The sequence below is a fragment of the Vombatus ursinus genome, unplaced genomic scaffold, assembly GCF_900497805.2.
Source record: "Vombatus ursinus unplaced genomic scaffold, bare-nosed wombat genome assembly UNPS02014841.1, whole genome shotgun sequence".
Classification (NCBI taxonomy): domain Eukaryota; kingdom Metazoa; phylum Chordata; class Mammalia; order Diprotodontia; family Vombatidae; genus Vombatus; species Vombatus ursinus.
The window spans coordinates 16856297-16871836 of record NW_020954619.1 but is presented as its reverse complement, the minus strand read 5'-3'; the positions used below and the strand labels follow the sequence as shown (position 1 = coordinate 16871836).

At 38.2% G+C, this 15540-nt stretch overlaps 1 protein-coding gene across 8 annotated transcripts in view; it reads left to right on the top strand.

The window, feature by feature from the left end:
• Positions 1 to 15540, top strand: part of PLCB4 (phospholipase C beta 4) — a 473095-nt gene that overhangs the window by 422325 nt on the left and 35230 nt on the right. For all 8 annotated transcript variants that reach the window (XM_027840353.1, XM_027840351.1, XM_027840358.1 and 5 more), the window contains 2 exons: positions 12006 to 12094; positions 14106 to 14256. In XM_027840353.1, coding sequence (XP_027696154.1) covers positions 12006 to 12094; positions 14106 to 14256 — 240 coding nt within the window. The remainder of the gene's footprint in view (positions 1 to 12005; positions 12095 to 14105; positions 14257 to 15540) is intronic.

Sequence of the window (15540 nt, the reverse complement as noted above, 5' to 3'; positions counted from 1 at the left end):
CCTCACTCCTCAATTCTTCCTGACTCCAACTCTAGCCACTGCTCCACCTAGGTATCCGGTTTCTTATTTTTATTAGGGTTATTGCCTATAGCACAAGTAGCCTATGGGAACTAAACAACCAATTAACAGGATTTAAGTTAGATGGAAGAGACCAAAATGACGTTTGTTGTAAAAGTGGAGTAAGGGCACTGTGATTGTGGAGATTCTAATGTAACTTAAGTTTATCTGCTAATAAAGATGACCATGGATAGAACCATACTGAACCTGAAAAAATTAAAGACCCATGCTTGGTTGTCCAAGTGGACTGAATAAGTGGGTCAGAGATAAAAGTAAAGTAGCTATTCAGCAGTCCTACTTTACCTTTGGGGGAGAGTATGATAGATATAATGAGTTGACGTTTTGTTTGTCAGTGCTTGTCAATGAATACTTATAAGCCTTTTCTGCTTTAAGTATTGCTGTGGTAGAAGTGGAGTGAGCACTCTGATTTTCTTAATTTCTGTTCAGTCCCTAAATGACACTAGTCATACAAAAGTGGAACATGTTATAATTGGTTGGGTTTGCACAGGAGATAGAAAGGCTCTCTCTGATTCCCTAGTGGTATATAGGAAAGTGCACCTTATCTATCGTATGGGGGCAGCCCTGCAGATAGATGTGACTCCAGAGAAGAAGCATGAGACCACAGGCAACATGTTTGTAGTGGCAGTGGTGAGTTGTGAGTGATAGATACTCTGCTGTCAAAGGAGAGAACCAGTGACAAAGAGAGAAAAGTCTAAGAGCCCAATCAGTAACCTGCATGGCAATACTGAGACCTTCAGTTCTGACACCTTCAATTAATCATAGTGCCTTCCCTCCAAGAGTATCAAATTATCCTCGTGTGTGTGTGTGTGTGTGTGTGTGTGTGTGTGTGTGTGTGTGTGTGTGTGTTATTTGGACAAAACCATTTGCACAGGGTCTTCTGATTTTTTTATCTGTCATGTCTCCAGCGCTTAGCACAGTGCCTGGCACATAGGAGATGCTTATTACTTGCTTATTGACTCAATTTGAAGGCTATGCTGAGGAGGGTTTGAGAGAGCACAGAGGAGGAGTAGGAGAGTAACAAACACCTGTACTGACCTCGGGAATTCCTTATAGTACTGGGGTGTCACGTTAAGGACAGTTTAGCGGTCAGGCTGATGATCTAGGTATGTAGTACAACAACAGGCTAAGCCACAATACCATATGGTAGAATAGTATAGTGGACATAGTAATGTATACACATCAATCAACAAACATTTAAGTGCTTACTGTGTGCCAGGCACTGTGCAGAGTGCTGAGGACACAAAAATAGGCAGATAGCTCCTGCCCTCAAGGAGTTTACAATCTAATGGAGACAATATGCAAATGTATATAAATGCATACATATATAAAATATATGTTGTGTGTATATATATATTTACAAACACATACATATATATCTATATACACACACAAAACAGACTATATAGGATAAATAAGAAACAATTAACAGAAGGAAGGCACAGGAATTAAGAGGGGTTAGGGGATGGCTTCCTCTACAAAGTAGGGTTTTAGTTGTGACTTAAAAGAAGCCAGCGAAGTCTGTGGTAGGAGAGAGAGCATTCCAGGCATGAGGGACAGCCAGAGAAAATGCCTGGAGCTGAAGACATGTAGTGTCTTGTTCATGGAACAGCCAGGAGTCCAGTGTCACTGGATTGAAGGTATTCTGTGATATGAATTCCAGCCTTCCTTCAGGGAAAGGCAAAGGTCAGAATATGGCTGTATAAAAGACCATGCCTACTTTAAATGCACATCTGTATCTACTTGGCTGGAAAAGAATGAACATTGGTAATGTGGTTGGATGAGCACAGCATCAATGCTCTGTTGCCTATGGTCTCAAGACTCCCAAAGAGAAGCTATTTAAATTAATTACAGATTCTAAATATTCTCACACTATACAATATCATATGAGGCACCTGCCTAAAGACCAACTTCTATGTAATTAGTTCATAAATGAGCTGCTCCCTGAAAAGGCGAACTAAAATACAATTGACTAAAGCTGTGAAGATGTGCTTTTTAAAAGGGTTGTTATAACTATTGTTAAATCACAGTACTGGAGAAGGATGCTGAGACTTTTTTTCAGAAAAGTCTCTTTTTAGTCTATTCTGTTCCCCTAACAGTTTTTTTAGCAATAATGAAACTTGTCTACTATGGCAATGTTTAATAAAATCTCTCCAATAAATGAAGAGCCTCTGGATTTAAGCAGAATAAGGAAAGGTTGACTGTTCTTGCAGCTGATGCTGCAGGTTCTCCTAAAATAATACCTTTGGTGATCATAAAGTATAAGTCATAGAGCCTTCAAGCATAATACACATTGGACATTTTTCATCTATTTTTCTGTACTTTGAATAAAGGTTCATTTCAGCATCATACGCTTACTTGAAAATAGCAAAGCTATTCAAGTGGTAGAGAATTCTATGCTTTACTCTATGGAAGGAGGGTTAGGGCCTGAAGGAATTTTTATCTGTTGGTCATAGAGTGAGTACTAAATCTAAAGTCAGGATACCTGGGATTTAAGCCTACATACACATCTTGTCTGTAACTCTAGGCAAGTCACTTAACCTCTTAGGACCCAGTTTCTTGATCTGTTAAATGGATAATATTCTTTCCCTGCCTACCTTGCAAACTTATAAGTGTTTTGCAGATTGTAAGGAGCTATACAAAGGCAAGTTATTGTTCTTATTAATACTATTATTGTCTTCCTGTTCCTCAGTGCTACCTCACAGATTCAGCTTGTGGCCCACAGTCTTATCCGTCATCATAGGATCAAGGGGCAGTTGATAGAGCACCATCCCTGGAGTCAGGAGGACCTGAGTTCAAATCTGGCCTCTGACAGTTGGCATTTCCTAGCTGTGTGACCCTGGGCAAGTCACTTAATCCCAATTGCCTTGAAACAAATAAAAAAATCATAGGATCAGAAATCTCAAGTTAGAAGGGGTCTCAGAGGCTATCCAATCCAGCCCCTTCATGTTAGAAATGGGGAAACTGAGACCAAATGAGGTTAATTGACTAGTCTAAGGCCACACAGGCAATAAATGTCATCTTAATTCAATTCAGTGAACATTAAGCACCTACAGCAAGATAATATACAGAATATAAAATATTATTATAGGATAGATTTCATGAGAAAAGAGATTCATTATACAGGTACTATAGAGGATCTTTAATCTTGTTACATGAAGCAGCTAGGAGGCACAGTGAGTAGAGTGGCAGGCCTGGAGTGAGGCTTCCTGAGTTCATATCTGGGCTCAGACACTTACTCATTGTGCGAACATAGGCAAGTCACTTAACACTGTTTGCTTTAGTTTTCTCATGTAGAAAACAAGCTAAAGAAGCAAATGGCAAACCGCTCCAGTGTCTTTGCAAAGAAAAACCCCAAATGAGGTCACAAAGAGTTGTACATAGTGGAACAGCAACAGCAAATCTTTTTACAACAGTCAGTGCTAATGCTATTTGCTTAAGATCCCAGTGAAAGTTCAGTTTGGATGAAAAGTTGAGGCCCAGTGTCATATCAACACGTGTGTGTGTGTGTGTGTGTGTGTGTGTGTGTGTGTGTGTGTGTATTTCCCTTAAGATGATGATGAAAGAATCAGTTAACATAAAAAGACCTTTCACTTTATGGGTTATCCATAGCTATCTTGAAAACATAGCTAATTGGAACAACTTGTAACACAAAGGATTGCTGAGGGGTCACTATACCATTATATACTGAAGGTTTTACTATACATCGTATACTGTTGTATTAATCAGTAGGACCATCTTATCTAGTTTTTAAGTTAAATTTATTATTTTTCAATCAACAAAAATCCATCTTCTCCCTTCATTTCCCTTCCCCCTGAGAAAGAAAAAGAATACACCTTTAACTCAACTGTATAGTCAAACGAAACAGTTTCCCTCAATGATCAAGTCCAAATAAAATATGTCTCAATCTGCACTCTGAATCTATCACCTCTTTGTCAAGAGGCAGTAGCAGGTTTCTTCATGAATACTTTGGAGTTAGGATTGGTCACTATTGATCAGAATTCTTAAATCTTCCAAAGTTGTGTTTCTGTACAATATTTGTTGTCATGTATAAACTATTCTCCTTGCTTTGCTCATCTCATTCTTCCATTAGTCCTTACTACTCATCCCAGGTTTCTCTGAAACCACCCCCTTCAATATTTCTTATGACACAGTGGTATTCCATCCAATTCATAAACTGTGATTTGTCCAGCCATTCCCCAATTGATGGGCACACACTCAGTTTCCAGTTCTTTGTTTCCACAAAAAGAACTTCTATAGAAATTTGTGTGTGTTGGGTTGTTTTCCTCTGTCTTTGATCCTTTTGGGAGTATAGACCTAGTCAACTATCTGCCTACTTTGTATGTGCCCTAGAATACATTAACTATATTCAAACTTATTACACTTACAAGAAAGATGTAGAATTTTTCTCAGATGTACACAGTGGCTAGGAGGATACACCAGTCCTAGGATGCGGCAACACAATTGGTAGCTTCTTATTTTAACTTGTTATTCCTGCTAAGTGCTGAAATCAGTGGTTTCTATACTAGCAAAGGACCACAAACCTTGTCAGTCTCCAAATCACAACACCTGGGGGCAAAATCTAAGTCACCCTGCCCCAGTTCCAAGGCTGATTTAATAAGCAGACTAGCTAATTACAGAGAGGCTCACCAGCCTGTTAGCTATGGCAAAGCTGTATCTTCAGCATTTGACTTATCTGCCAGTTTTCAAGGGAAAAGAAGGGAGAGATAAGCATTTATTAAGTTCCTACTGTGTGTTGGGCACTGTGCTAAGTGCTTTATAAATTATCTAATTTGATCCTCACAACAACCCTGCAAGGTAGGTGCTGTTGCCTTCTTTCATTTTCTTCTTAACATCCTTATCATTCAATTCAGCCTGCTCTGTCCAAAGTTACCAGTGATTGGAGCAGCTAGGTGGCACAGTGGATAGAGCACCAGCCCTGAAGTCAGGAGTACCTGAGTTCAAATCCGGCCTCAAACCAAACACTTGACACTAGCTGTGTGACCCTGGGCAAGTCACTTAACCCCAATTGCCTTAAAAAAAGGGGGGAGGGGGAAACAGAGTTATCAGTGATGTCTCAATCCTCATCTTTCTTGACCTCTCTGTAGCCTATGATATTGTTGATCATTCTCTTCTTCATGATATTCTTAAGTTTTCAGGACATTACTGTCTCTTGGTTCTCATACCCATCTGACCACACTACTTGGCCTCCTTTGCTAGATCTCCATCTAAGACACCTCCCCCCCACTGCCCCACTAACTATGTCACACAGGGCTCTTTCCTGGGCCCTCTTCTCTTCTCTCTCTTTACTATCCTACTTGATGATCTCATCATCCCCCATGGATTCAGTTGTCATCACCATGCTAATGATTCTCAAATATACTTATCCAGCCCTAACCTCTCTGCTGACCTCTAGTCTTGCATCTCCAAAAGCCTCTCAGACATCTCAAAATTGATGTACTGTAGACATCTTAAACTTGAGACATCCAAGATGGAACTCATTATCTTTGCCCCTCTCCTCTTACCAGTCCTCTTCCCTTTCAAACTTCCCTATTATTGTTAAGGGCACCACCATCCTTCTGGTGTCCCAGACTCTCAACCTAGATGTCATCCCCGACTCCCCACTCTCTCTCTTTTCCCTCTTCCCCGATATCTAATCTACTGCCAAGGTCTGTCAGATTTAGCTTTGTAACATCTCCTGAATATGCCCTCTCTCTCTTCTAATACTGTAACCACACTGATGCAGGCCTCATCGCATGCCTAGACTATTGCTCTAGCCTGATGGTTGACCTACTTGTCACAAGTCTCTCCCCACTCCAATCCATCTCCCATTTAGCCAATCAAAGTGATTTTCCTGAAACACAAGTCCAACGATGTCATCTTATTACTCAGTAAACTCCAGTGGCTCTCTATCACCTCCAGGATCCAGCAAAAACCTCTCTTTGTTGTTCAATGCCATTCATAATGTAGCTCCCTTTCCCACCATACACACACCTTTCAAGTCGTCTGATACCTTATATCCCACCACTTATTCTTTGACCCGGTGACACTAGCTTCTTTTCTGTTCCTCAAATAAGACACTCCATCTCCTGACTCCAGGCATCTTCAGTGGCTGCCTCTCAAGCAAGGAATGCAATCCTACCTCATCTCTGACTCCTGACTTCCATGATTTCTTTCAATTATCAACTAAAATCCTGTATTTAAAGGCCCCTTTTATAGGAAGTCTTTCTCAGTCCCTTTTCATACTAATGCCTTCCCTCTGTTGCTTATTTCCTATTTATCTTGTATATATCTTGTTTGCATGTAGTTGTTTTCCTGTTGTCTTCCCCATTCAATTGTGAACTAATCAAGGTCAGAGACTATTTTGCCTTTCTTTACATCTCCAGCACTTAGCACAATGCCTGGCACATGGTAGGTACTTAATCAATATTTGTTGACTGAATTAATATTCCCATATTACAGTTGAGGAAACTGAAGCAGATGAAGTTTAATGACTTGCCCATGGTCACACAGCTAGTAAAATATCTGAGGCTAAATTTGAACTCAGGTCCTTCCAGGCCCAGCCCCTTCTCTATTGTATCATCTAGCTACCTTAGGACAGAAGATCAGATAGCCAAGAGAAAGCAGAGTACAGTGGGGAAAATACTGTGCTTAGACTCAAGAAAGATCTGTATCCTAGGCTCCATATGGCCAGAGGCAAATCATTTAATCTCTCTGTGCCTCAGTTTCCTCATGTATTATACAGGGAGGAGTCATAGGATCATATCATAGGATAATGACTAGTCATAGAGTCAGGAATACCTGGGTTCAGGTCCTGTCTCTGTAATATACCAGCTATTATACCATAGGCAAGTCACTCAGTGCTCCTTGCAAGTGTCTAAGACCACAGGTTACAGATGACTTGAATTGCAAATTTAAAGGAATTTCCACACTGGGAGTCCTTCTTACTGATATTATCACAGGTCAAGTTTGAAGAGGTTGGGGAGAGGAGAGGCATAATAATATTTTCACTATTTACTTCATGGGTGAGTTTGAAGAAAGTGCTTTGTGAATTTTAAATATAAATTCATCATCATTATTATTGATAGTTTAGTGAGCATATAAAAAATGAATTTAATTCATTTAATTCATGTTATCTTCTTAGTAAGGGCAGCTAGGTGATACAGTGGATAGAGTGCTGTACCTGGAATCAGTAGGACTCATCTGACTTCAAATCTGGCCCCAGTTACTTACTAGCTGTGTGATCCTGGGCAAGTCACTTAACCCTGTTTGCCTCAGTTCCCTCATCTGTAAAATGAACTGAAGAAGAAAATGGCAAACCACTCCAGTATCTTTGCCAGGAAAACTCCAAACGGGGTCATGAAGAGTTGGACACAACTGAGAAATGACTGAACAACCACTTCTTAGTGCACCCTTGCTGGTTCCTACTGATCACCACTTACAATCTTTTTATACCTTCCTCCTCTGTGATGCAGTGACACTGGCCTCCTTGCTGTTCCTTCTTGGAAGAAAGTTCACAAGACTCTCCATCTCCCAAGTCTAGGTGTTTTCACTGGCTGTCCCCCATGTGTTTAGTGCTCTCCTTCCTCACCTCTGCCTCACTGCTTCCCTGACTTTCTTTAAAATTCCCCTTCTACAAGAAGCCTTTCCCAATTCCCTTTAATGCTAGTCTCTTCCCTCAATTGATTATCTCCAGTATCTGCATGTATTCTTACTGAGCGGTTTGCATAATGTCTCCCACATTAGACTGTGAACTCCTTGAGAGCAGGGACTTTCTTTATATCTACAGGCTCAGTCCAGTGTGTGGCACATAGTAGGCACTTCATAAATACTTCTTGACTTATCTTTCTAAGTTCTTATGAATCATCCATTCAATAATCCGTTCTAGATTTTTGCTGGGGGGTTTACCAGTTTCTGAAATCCACTTCGCCTGCTTTTTGAACATGGCCCTTTGATCTATTCACACATGCCCTTTTAAATTCTGAGCTCATCAGAGAATTCCCAGTGTACCTCGTCATTCTGTTTAGACATATCTCCATTTTCTTCCAAATCAGGGTCTTTTTTGGATAGATCATGCTAATTTCATTTTGGAGAGCCTTCTATCCCTCCCAAGCTGTCATCTCTTTTAGAGTCTTAGGATATGGGATCATGCCTATTATTTGTTTTATTTAAACTTTGAAATTTTATTTCCTGAAGTCTATGGTACATGTCTAATTCTGATCCAGCTTTCAATTTCTTGGTTATTTTGAACTCAGGAAAAATCCATTATCAGTGTCTAAGATATCTTGTGAATGAACAAAATTTGTATCTGCTAAGAAAATATTTAAGTGTCAGTCTTATTTATACATAAAAATAATTACACAATTTTGTGACCTGGTGGTGTAACTCCCCACTCAGTTCACAGAAATCCTGCTTCAGATGCTAACTTCTGAACCTCATTTTCCTCATCTGTAAAATGGAGATAATTATGGCCTTTATCTCAGAATTGTCATGAGGCACAAAAGAGATAATATATGTAAACATTTCTTTGTAAACCTTAATCACTATTTAAGTGGTTGCTATTATTGTTAAGGGCTTTGTGGCTTATAACTTAGCTAGTACAGTATGACTTCTGTCCTTAATCATTAACATTGCATCAAAATATCAAAATAGATTACCTGGTAATATAATCGATATTTTCCAAATCATTACCCATGTGAATTAATCAGTTAATAAATTAATAAATATTTATTAAGTGTCTATTATGTACCAGTGACTTCTGCTAAGGATGCAACAGAGGCAAAAGACAGTCCCTGCCCTCAAGGTGTTTACAATCTAATGAGAAAAATATGGAGGGGCAGCTAGGTGGCGCAGTGGATAGAGCACCGGCCCTGAAGTCAGGAGGACCTGAGTTCAAATACGGCCGTAACATTTACTAACTGTGTGACCTTGGGCAAGTCACTTAACCCCAATTGCCTAAAAACTAAAAAAAAAGAAGAAGAAGAAGAAGAAGAAAAAAAAAAAAGAAAAATATGGACTGACAAACAGGATTAATTAAAATCTAAGTTTTAATAAGAATATTTAAAAATTATTTTGGTTGTGTTTGATGCCTTAGGAAATCTGTATTGCATCTTAGATAATTTTCTCACTTTAAAATGAGGTTGTTATTCCCATTAAACTATTTCTTAATAAAAGCTTTTTGATTAATTGATTAGTAGAGAGGGAGAGTAGTGGATCAAGTGATTAACTGAGAGTCACCAAAATATAGGTTAAATTACCACCTCTCATATTTGCTAGCTGTATGACCATGGGCCAGTCATGCAGAGCCTCAGGCAGTTCTCTAAGACTTGTCTACTAATTTGTAGACAGATCTGCTTTTGTGGAGTTCCCACAACAGAGAAATCACAGATCCCCAAGGTATTGACATCATTCCATTGTACTCTGACATTTATTCATGTGTTCATTCTAAACATTTCTATGGAATGCACTGTACTTGATCCTACAAAATTTACAAAAAAAAAAAAACAATGAGATAGAGTTCATATGTTCGGTGAGCACCCATATAAGTAGTAGAGATACATACACACATAATTACAGTACCCATTAATGTTCAGCAATTAATACTCAGGAACTAATAACTATTAAGCATATGATTTGCACTGTTTAACAACATAAGTGGTATTTTTCCAAAATCAAGAGGAAGAAAAAAAAAGAAAAATTTTACATTATTAAAAATTTACAATTTCCCAGTGGGAATGACCTGACACTGCAAAAGTATCTTCCTTTGAAAAACTGTTTTGCATTTTACCTTTGTGATAATCAAATCAACTCAGTCATTTCTCCTGAAAAGGGTATATCAATCCACTACTCCCATATGACTCCACTCACTGTCCCTGTAACTTTACAAATCAAAATATCCCTCCTTGGCCACTTCCTTAGTATGTTATTTCCTTCATGAGAAGGTAAGCTCCAAAAGGCTGAGAACTGTTTCCACATTTGCATTTGTGTATCTAGTACTTAGTATAGGATTTGGACATAATAAGCCCAGAATGAAGATTTTTTTTAATTCATCCAGTACTTAAAATAAATGTGTGCTCTGGGACCAGGATATCGATTATTAAAGATGAAAAAATTATATAAAATTATCACCACAAATTAATCATTCAAAATTGTTAGCAGGAGATCCTAGTCTGAATCATGTAGGTTCATAGAAAGCTTGACTTCAAATGGAAAACTTTTGGACTTGGGCCCACATACATATTGGAGAGGTTTGAAAGAATATAAGAGGCACTATGCAAATATCTTTCCTATAAGCAATTTGAACTCAATTCATTGTTACCATGGACAACCTAAAGTGGAATTTTAACCCCAACAGTAGAATCATCTGTGCCTTAAATTCCTCAAATGTAAAGTGGAAGTAGGACCTACATCCAGGAATGTTGATAAGGATTGATTATACTTGTTCTACCTGGCCAGAGAGGCACATGAAGACTTTTCCTGATAGAAGGGCTTTAAGCTCTACAGCAGCTGCTTCAGCTTGGTCAGATTAAAGACACCAAGGTCATCTACTGCATTTTGGGCCATCACCATTGATCTTGACTTTTGTCTTGCCACTGAACTTTGATTGGCTCCAGAAGAGAGAATGAAGCTGATGACTTTGTGCGATTGTACCTCACTTAAATATAATTCGTGGGCGAGTCAAGCTATCACTTTGTGATGTAATTAGTCCTCTTTAAAAATGAAGGACAAACAACGACTTGGCCCCAGAAGTACAGGGTAGAAATGATAGACAGGCAGATTTAGGGTCAATGTAAGGAAAAATTTTCTAATAATTAAACTTTTAGAGGCAGCTAGGTGTTGCAGTGGATAGAGCACTAGCCCTGGAGTCAGGAGGACCTGAGTTCAAATCCAGCCTCAGACACGTACTTTATTAACTGTGTGACTCTGGGCAAGTCACTTAACCCCAACTGCCTCACCAAAAAAAAAAAAAAAAAAAAAAATTATCAAGTGGAATAGGCTGCCTTATGATGTCATGGGTTCCTCCTTAATGGAAGTATACAAGCAAAAGTTAGATGACTGCTTGTTAGGCATATTGTATGTTCATGTTCAGATCTTAAATTCTGTGATTCTTTATTCCGTATGATCCTATGTCAGGAGCACATCAGAAACTAGTCAACTTATTTAAAATTCTGTGGATTTTCCTTGGCATCTTTTAGTACCATTTTGGTTATATTTCCTGTTATTGATAAATGTTTTCTCTTGAAATGAAAATAATAATTATTTTTTAAAAAACATAAAGTAGGGAGGTTAATTCCTGAAGGTTGGGAGGGAAAATTCACAAATTCCTAAAAATAATTTAATTCATATGCTGCTTTTTGTTAACTGTCAAGAATTGTGTATTTAAAAATGTGTTAATACTTGAAAGATGCTATGTGAAATATAAGCTGTTATTAGTCCCTTTAAATGCAGATTATAAGAAAGAAAATAATGGAAGAAATGTTCATCGTGACTATATCATGAAACTAGACTTCAAAATTAAATTAAATGTCTTAGGAAAAAAATACTGGGAAAAGGTGTAGAGAAATCATTAGGGAAATCTTGTGCCCCTTTTCTTGTTTATTGGTGCATATTATAAGTTCTCAGAGCCTTGATAAGTTTTCTAAGAGGAACAATCACGTGAAACAGATAAACAAACAGATTCATGATGAGTCTTTCTTCAAGCTGAATTGCATGATTATGAAGAATTTTAAGGGGCAGCTAAGTAGCACAGTGGATAGAGCACTGGCCCTGGAATCAGAAAGACCTGAGTTCAAATCCAGTCTCAGACCCATAACAATCACTAGCTGTGTGACTCTGGGCAAGTCACTTAACCCCAATGGCCTCACAAAAAATTTTTTTTAATTGAAAAAAGATGAAAAAATTTAAGATTAACATGAGTGAATTTCTTTCAGATATTGTGGATGCTTTGTCAGACCCAAAGAAATTTCTTTCTGTAATGGAAAAGAGAGCAGATCAAATGAGAGCAATGGGTATTGAAACTGTAAGTATTAATTATTAACACAACGGAGTTTATGACCTTGTTAGAGAATACTGACATCACACAAGATATGTTAAGTTCACATGCTGAATCCAAACCCTCATGGTGATTTGTATGTCTGGGCTTAAGTATGGGACTTCTGGTGCTATATCAACCACCTTAGGAAAGGAAATAGGTTTTGATGTTGTTGTTGTTGTCTTTTACATGAATTAGCAACCAAGCATATGTTGAACACCTACGCTTTCCTGCCAAAAAAAAAAATCTCAATTTAACAAACATTCAAGTGCCTTTGTGCAAGGCACTATACTACATGGTGGGGATATGAAAAATAGCCCTGAACCTCAAGGAGTTTACAGTCTTTTGAGAGTCAGAATGGGGAAGGTGTTAGCCTTTATTAAACGGAATCTTGCAAATATGGAAAATTGGTAGCTTAACTCACATCTGAAGTCACTCATTATGAAGACTCATGCCATTAGAAATGAAATTACATTTGTACCTATAATGACAGGTTCTCACATATATATATTTGTTGACGTTTCTTCTTTTCGGTTTTTTTTTAAATGAGAGCAATCATTTGATTGTTTTCTAATCTAAAATGCTTCATTGTGAAGAGAGAAACAGCTACCATTGTTTAAGAAAATATTAGAGGCAAATGTTCATGCTGTGCATAAAATGTACAATCAGTTCATTCTATTGAATGACAATTAAAACTACATTTTTTTTTCATTTCTTCACCCTTCTCACACTTTTTTTCTCTCCTTCCCATACATGAATATTTCTTTCAGGTTGAACAGAGCAAACCATTTTCTTCTGTCAGCACATTACAGCTTGCTGGCAACAGTGACAATCCCACTTGGTGCTACTGAACACTCATTCAGTGCCATTGAGGTGGCTACATTTTCTTCTCTCTGCTGCTGCCTCTTTTACAGCAATGCTGATGCTTCTTGCTAACTAATCTTTCCCCTCGATAGGGGGGAAGGGCTTGGAGCTGGATAGAGAAGAGAACTCTCGGGAAGTGCAAAAGAGACAAGGTGGGGGGGGAGGTCATAAGGCAGACAAATTCTCCACAGTAATAATAGCTGACAGTAAATATAGCAGCACTTTAAAGTTTGCAGAGAATTTCTCCTCAATTATTTTATTTCAGCTTCATAAAAACTCCAAGAGTCAAATGCTGTAGGGGTTATCCCCATTTTTGAAGGTGGAGAAATTAAAGCATAAGAAGGTTAAAAGATCTGTCCATAGTTACACAGCCAATAAGTAAGAGAGGTGGGATTCAAACTTGGTATTCTTAAATTCATGTACAGTACTTCTTCTCCCCTGTACAATGGATAAGGCACCAGATTTGGAATCATAGAACCTAGGTTCAAATCTCATACCTGTCTGACCTTGCGCAAGTCCTCTTTATTTCTCTGTGTTTCATCTTAAAAATAACAAATTTGGATTAGTTGGTCTCTAAGATCCTTTCAGGCTCTAAATTAGCAGTTATCAAAGTGTGGTCTGGAAACCCCTGGAGGTTATCTTCAGGTATGAGGTTTGAACTAGGTATGAGACATAAGCCTCTTTCAATAGATTCTTAAAGGTCCAATTTATTTTAATAATAATACTAAGACACTTTATTTCAAAATACAGTAACTATCATTCGATAAGTTACATGAACAAAAGCTCTTTGGAAGGTCTTCAGTAATTTTTAGGAGGATAAAAGGGTGCTGAGGACCAAAAAGTTTGAAAAGCAAAGCTCTGAGTCATGATCCTTTTTATGCTCTGTCGTACCCATCACCCTTCCTCTTCTCACTTTCAACCTATAGTAGAATGTAATCTCCTTGAGTAAGGGACTGTTGGGTTTTTTTAAGGGGGACAGAGGCTTTGTTTTTGAATACCCAGCACATAGAAAGATGATTTGAAAATAGGAGGTGTTTAATAAATGTTTACTGAATAAGATGGAATGGCATCATATTAATATGTTTAAGTTTGAGGTGTCATTATTGTGAGTCAAATATAAATGCATGTATTTCAGAGTGACATAGCTGATGTGCCAAATGACACTTCAAAGAATGACAGAAAAGGAAAAGCCAATAATGCTAAAGCCAATGTGACTCCTCAGAGCAGCTCTGAACTCAGACCAACCACCACCTCGGGCCTGGGAGCAGGGGTAGAAGGGAAGAAAGGTAAGGCGAAATCATTCTGGCTATTTTTGATGGCCATTTTTGAAGAGTACTTCTATAGTCTCTTAGGGACACTTATTTTGTCATTTTATAGGATCTCATAAATACTTAAAACATACACACACATTTGTTTCCATTTGGATTTGGCATGAGTGGTAAATTTTCTTGGTTTACGATGTCTGGTCCAACATGGTTATGTTGTCTCCATTCTTTCCATGCTGGTGATGCTCGCAACTCTTCAAAATGCTTAAGGCTCTCTTGTCTCTTAAGGAATTAGACCATTTCCCAGTGTATTATACTATGGCTGCCCAGACACTAGTGTACTCCTGAGAGTAGACATGGCTCACTGATTTACCCTCTCTCCTCTTTCATTGCCTGAGGATTTCTAGGCACAACGTCTGGTTCTCTCTTGAAAAACCTTGTTCACAAACCAAGAGTAACATTTCTAGGTGAGTTTCTAGTTCTCAGCCAGGTTCTTTAATCAATATTTATCCTCCATAGGTAGCAGAATCATAGGATCACAAATTTAAAGATGGAAGGGAACTCAGAGGTCATCCAGTTCAACAAATGATGAAATTGAAGCTAATTGAGTGTTCGTGGCTTGCCCAGGGTCACACAGCTACTAAGTAGTCAAGCTGGAATTTGAACCATTGACTGTAGATCCAACATTCTTTCAAACTTATAAAAGAAGCATTTGTTATAAAGTTCTACTCGTGAACAGCCTTTGTAGTCTAGGCCAAATGAAAAGAGAGACTTTGTAAGATGTGACAAAGTATTCAAAAAGGCTAGAAATGAAAATTAGCTTCATTTCCTGGTTTGAAGTCAGAGGTGTGGAGGCAGGGAGGAATTAAATGTCCGGTTAGGGAATTTGAACTTTTTGGTAAGTTCCTCCAGTTAGGTGACATTTGCACTAGATTACAGTAAAGAGGTAATAAGGACCCCAAGTAGAATGGACACAAGACTAATGGAAAGGAAAGAGTGAATATGAGAGACATTCAGGAGAAAGAATCAACAAGACTTGGTAAATGATTGGATATGGAACATGAATGAAATATAAAAGATGGCACAGAAGTTTTAGCCTAGATGAATAGGATTAGTGACCAAAAAATGCAGATATAAGATGAAGATGTTTTTGGAAGGAAGATTCTGTGTTCTATTTTAGATATTGTTGAGTTTGAGGAGCTGACCAGACATGCAGTGGAAATGACCAGAAGGAAATTAGAAGTGTCTAGCTTATAGTTGGAACTTTGATACTAGAGTTTTGGGAGAGAAGTCAGGACTAAAGAT